We start from the raw sequence: 6,000 nt of genomic DNA on the forward strand, positions 1-6,000 counted from the left end.
TATACAGCTGAAATTACTGGCCCAAACGCCTACTTTTAAAAATTACGTCTTGCGGAACAGCACGGTCGGCTGCAAGTTGTTCAGTTCTCTTGACCAGGCTGATGGATACGAATTGCCCACGTGCGACATTAACATTTTTCTTAACCCGTGGGACCTGGGTTTCTCGAGCGAGATGCGCCGAAAATTGTTGGATATGCCTCAAGGTCTGTCTGAAGCACCAGCGATGTATAAGCGTCTGGTAGGCTTTACTATGCATACTTGCAGGACAATTATTACAATATATTTGTCCACAAATTATCGGAGCACAAAAAGTCAGATTCGGGAATCCACCCCATAGCGATTGCGAACAGTGCTTGAATGTATTTACATACTTAGCTGTTCGTCAATATATACAAGTATGTGTTGGGGTCGACAAAATTCCATTTCTGGAGTGGTTTATTGGGGAGGATGCCCCAAGTTATCCTGCAAAAATCGAGACTATTGATGATTGGCTAGACCAAATACTTGTATTAAATTGTGCAAAGTACGCTGAAATGACTTTTTCCAATTTATGCCAAAAGGAGTGTGTTGGAATGCGGCAGAATAGATGGCCGAATGTTACGAAAAAAGTTTTTGTGCGCCCTAATGTTGGTTTTTCCAAAACCCGACCGGCCATTTAATGTCAAATATGACGCTTTTTCTTTATGCTCTAACAAGCAGGCTATATCGAGTAATCGCAATGAGTCTCACCCGTTTCGCAGTAGCTAAGAAATACCACACAATTCATGACATCGCGCTATTTGCAATGTTATCTTGCCATATTCAAGCCACGCTTGCTTTGGCTCTAAATCACTTGTCATATACAGACTACACACGTCTCTGCGCACAGAGATATTATCACAAGATCTCTCGCAGAGTTTAGCAGGACGCCTATTCGTCTCTGTCAAACATACTTTCGAAGTAAGCTATGAGATAGGAGGTCTTTCATTATGAAGCAGTGCCGGTGGAGGATGACCCTCCCATGGTAAGCTCCCGGAATTTCTCTCGGTTTTTGCCGGAACGTCGACTCTCCCTGAAACTTAAAGCGTGGCGATACTGAGATGATTCACAAATCGCATGCCCTTCCAAAGCTACGCTCGCGTACGGAAACACTTCAGACTCCCGCGGCCGACCAAAACCGTATCGCTGCCCTTAAGCAGAAAGGAGCTCAGCTTAAGAGGATTGCTGAAACGTTGCTTCGTCTTCAATTGAGCACTTTACATCTAAATGGCTCGTAAGAGCGTGCTCGCGGAATGGCTCCGGTTAGAACATGTAATGCATCGAAAATTAATCTTTGGTGGTTTCAGCCGAAAACAATCCAATGTAGCAATGCAAAATTTTAGCCGATTGACCGCGATTCCTTCTTGCAAAAATAAATCGGCACCTTTTGATATAACCTTTGAACCGATACACATCCATGTGCGAAGTCTCTGGTGAAGCCGTGTCGCATTCGCATATCCCAGTTCTCTACCATAACGTTGCGCACTCGGTACACTATGGTCAATCTCCTCGGAGATAAAATTGCGATTTTGCTACGAGGTATAACTAGGCCTATATCAGCAAGTCGAGTCATAGTCATATCGACAAAAAAAGCCCGGGACCACTTTGTGGTGATCTCAATAACCACGGCATTCACCCAAACAATTTATCTACGATGGAATGAATCCAGCATGGTTATGTACTGCGTTGTTGTAGCAAACTAATTAACAGTGAATGCACTTCACGGAGTCGCGTAACTGGATTGAGGATAAATCTTTCATCAAGCATCACGCAATTAGCGCATAACGTTTGCCCATCTGTCAGGCGATGGTCTACGGTAGAGAAATTCAAATCAGTACCGAAAAAAACGAAAAAATAATAATTTTCGCTTGAAAGACCGAAATTCAAGCAGTGGCCATCGGCATGCTATGTTGACAATAACTTTGGTGATAAGCAGCAAGAGAAATCAAATTGCTCAGATGGCTTACCAAGATCATGCTACCAATATCAACAAAGATATTGCTCATACTGATGGACTGTCGATAGGTTAAAGGTGCCGATGTATGTTTACTCGTTGGCACGGTGCACACGCGCACACAAAAGCGCTTACCCAATTATACATACAAAGATAGCAGTGATTGGCCGTTTTTCTTTTATCGGCCTAGGTGGCCACCCAGAGGACTATAATTTGTATCACATCGTACTATGTACGTGAGGTCCACGATACGAGATGTAACGTGTCGAATGGATCAGTACTTCGATAGTGCACGCCTTGGAATAGGGACCGTTGGGCAAACGCAAATGCATATATATAGTGCTTTTGAAACATGTTGCATTTGGGCCGGTATGGTGAACGCATTGCCTTATCGATGCGCGACGCAATCGCGACAGCAAGAGCTTACAATATGTGCGAAGCTGAGCGCAACCGTCACAACATCAATCCACATCTATCGTGTACGAATAGTCGTTCAACACACACAGTGAGCTCTGTCTAGAATCTATCAGTGCAAAAGATGATTTCGCTTCAAGAACTCACATTGATTTGCGGTTCAAATGCCCTGATGCCGTTGCCGTTTATAAATTAGCACATTCTCTGTCATAAACCATAGTAAGAAATAGAACCGCGAATTACAACGCGCATTCCACTAGTGAGAGCGGACCATCCTTGTTTTATAATCGAAACGTGGTTGATAGCTGCACTAGCAGGCTTATAGAGATAAGTGGGACAGCTTATAACGCATACTAAAGTAAGAGCATCTGGCACTACGTCGTGCATATTTCCTCACAAGGTCAAATCATTGAATGACTATCCAGTCTTATGTTTGCTTTGCTCAAGCTGGCTATAGCCCATAAGACAGGTGAGTCGACGTACCTCCTTGACCCGGCGCGCTAATTGGCTGAGTAATCCTTGGCACTTTTACCAGCGTTTTTTACCAGAGCTATGGACTTCAGGTAGAATGGATTACCCAACTGCTGCTCTAGACACAGGCAATATTAATGTGGATTGGTAACTTGCGAGGTCATATAGCTATTTAAAAGCGACTCTGAGTGCTCCCTTCCAGTATGTGCGAAAGACTCACGCTCAGAAGCGTTCATGGCTCCACCGAAACCCGGCGTTCATTTTGTGACGGAGTAAATCCATCAAAGAGGTGATCATTCTACGAGAACCGCTGTGACCTTCGCGCTAGCCCACAAGCAAGCTTGGCTTGCTGAGTCAGGTTAAGCCCGGTAAAATTGAGTTTAACTTTTTGCGACAGGGTGACGTAATATTATTCACCGTGAAGAGCACATACAGAGTGCGCATTTTGCGTAGACGAGAAGCAGAGCTTCGTGGACACTCAATTCCAGGGGCCCGGTGTGGCCGCTTGCTTTTTGCTGCGGGTGGCGCTAGAAGAGTCACAAAGACCGATCGTATCAGAGAAAGCATCAGCTGCTTATCTAGCAAGGCGTGGCCATTAGGCCCGTGCCTTTCTCTGGTGGCTCGTCCAGATGTGCAACTAAATTGGAGCGGTGGACTCCCGATTTGAAGTATACTTGTAAAAGCGGAATGCAATGTTTAGAAACAAACTCACATCGCAGTGGGTATTTAATCTGTAAAAAGTGTTTTGAAATAACATGGCGAGTGTGGCCCTAGTGAAGTTTCAATTTTAATCGCGATGGATGCATCAAAATAATATCCTATCAAAATGCTCGCAGACATTACATAATTGACGCTAGAGTAAAGGCCGAGTGGATCATTGGAATTATCCATGATGTTTTGCCATGACTAGCGCTTAGTTTGGAAGAGAGCAAACGAGCTTTATAAGTAGAAGGCTGCAAGACACAGGGCTGATAACCCTATTCTTGACAATTTGAATAATTTTCTGTAAAAAAGCAGAATTTTCATGTGCAATTCAATCAGTTTGAGTTAATATTAGATAAATAATAATTTAACATATAAGTAGATGAAGTACCTAGTACCTGAAACGAACTTGATTCCATCGTTTGTGCGCTAGCTGACCCTAACTCGTTAATTTAGAGCTTCTACTTGCGAGGTGCATGGCAATTTCATCGCATTTAAGCTTTTCCCAGTTGTTTCTTGGTAGATAAACTTGGTGCAATGGATCCTGTGAATGATACAATACTTGTTAATGAAGTAAGCTGATATAACAAACGAATGAACGTCATCACACTACACGCTGTCTTCTTTTACAATGACTTCACGGAGTTTTTGACTATGGTATCGTGTAGATTCATGCTTTATAGTATCTGCTTAGTAAGTTTTGTTTGACTCCGCCAACCACTCCCTTCGCCGCTTCTCGCGACGCGAAATTGTAATCAGCAGAATAGTAATATTGACGCAGCCATATATACTGTGACCAAATGAGGCAAAGTAATCCCGCAGAGGTATATACTGTCGACAATTGATTGAGTACAGACACAGGAGTTGTCATCTACGTTACGAAACATCAGCCTTTCAATGGGGTGACCGTAGCACTTCGTTCAAAAATGTTTTGAAGACGTAGACCATGCGTTATCAACCAAAGAGCAGACGGGCTCAAAAGCCGTTTTGAAAAGTACCAATACTTTAGAGCACTTGAAATTACAGTGCGTGCTTTTGAATACTTATAACTGACTAAATGAAGAATAGTATATCTCTTTCATCATCGGTAAATATAGGTACTAATTTTAATCAACGTGTTCTACCGACAACTCATTGTAGCGATATTATAACTCCGATATCATGCCTTGTGCTAGATCACTAAGATCCACTTCGATCCTTGATCATGATCGTCCATCATAGCGCTACGAGCAGTATTTATGACCTTCAAATTTCGAGCTTAGTCTGACGGACAGTAACGTAATACACACTTAGGTCACTAACAAGACGTGAATTCCAATGGAGTCACAAATCGTAGGTCTTGCCATGATACTATTCTGGTGTAAGCTCAGAAAAACAGACTACTCAGCAAAAACTGTTAGGATCTTCAATTTTAACCCTTGAACTTCGTCAATCTAAAGTTTACAAACTGTTGTATTCGCCTGAAGACGCAATCTTGTTTTCAAATGATAATGTTGGACAATTTGTTTGGTACCGTTTAAATCTCGTAGCGAATGAAGCGGTGGTCGATGCAATATGTTGTAGTCAAAATTTGACATCCAAATTTGAGCTACTTGCTGAGCGCCCGGTACGCGGAGTCGTCGAGAAGTACGATGCCCCTGTGATCGAATTTGAGCAGGGCTTTTCGACAGGAAGGGTGATGTGTATTCCGATCAGAGAATTCAAAATGATTTACTTAGCTCCGATTCACCACCTCACCTTCATTTAAGGTCGACGGCTTTGCATTTTGTTTTTGATTGGGGGTGTCCGAGAGTTAAGCGCTATCGACAGCGGTACATTTCGACTCGCTCTTCGAAACGGAGAGCGGTATGACTATCTGACGGAGCTCGTGTTGAGATCATACCATACATAAAATAAAATTAAGTAAGAGCAAAGAGTTAAGCTTGTTAGTCGACAATCACATAAATCACAGCAATTTTCAATAAATGAATGACAACTATATGACACCATTATTCAGACTTTGTGACTCAACCAAACAAAAGCCCTTCGACACGCGGCGATGCAGCCCATAAATTCGGTCTTGCAGCTCACTGTGAGAGCAATTGCGTACACGCAATAATAATTAGCCCAGGTACCATGATACGTAAGCGCTAAAAATCTTGTGAGCCTTGTATGGCGAGATTAGTAATTTAGATTACGAGTAAATTAACATTGCGTCGTCAGTCAATAGCATATACAAAAACTCCTTCAGCCTGGTGACAATTGTGGAAGGTATAGATATTTCGAGCAATGGTTACAAAAAATTCATCCTTTATTCAATTATTCTGGCTGAAATAGCAAGATTCATAAAACTGGAGTCAAATTGTATGCTTAAATTTGGGAATTTCAAGCGAGCAAGCAACGTCAATGTGACGGGTCACACGGCACCTTGCACAGAGGAAGCTTGACTTCCAAGAGTATAC

General features: G+C 42.6%; 1 protein-coding gene across 1 annotated transcript; it reads right to left on the minus strand.

The window, feature by feature from the left end:
- Positions 1 to 4,992: 4,992 nt before the first annotated feature.
- On the minus strand, positions 4,993 to 5,302 carry PHALS_04198 (uncharacterized protein; the record flags this gene model as incomplete). The annotated part of the gene is made up of 2 exons (XM_024722219.1): positions 4,993 to 5,196; positions 5,297 to 5,302. The coding sequence occupies 2 exons, from the start codon at positions 5,300 to 5,302 to the stop codon at positions 4,993 to 4,995; spliced, it is 210 nt and encodes a 69-aa protein (XP_024573318.1).
- Positions 5,303 to 6,000: the final 698 nt, after the last annotated feature.

The sequence above is a fragment of the Plasmopara halstedii genome (assembly GCF_900000015.1).
Source record: "Plasmopara halstedii genome assembly, contig: Scaffold_253, whole genome shotgun sequence".
Classification (NCBI taxonomy): Eukaryota; Oomycota; class Peronosporomycetes; order Peronosporales; family Peronosporaceae; genus Plasmopara; species Plasmopara halstedii.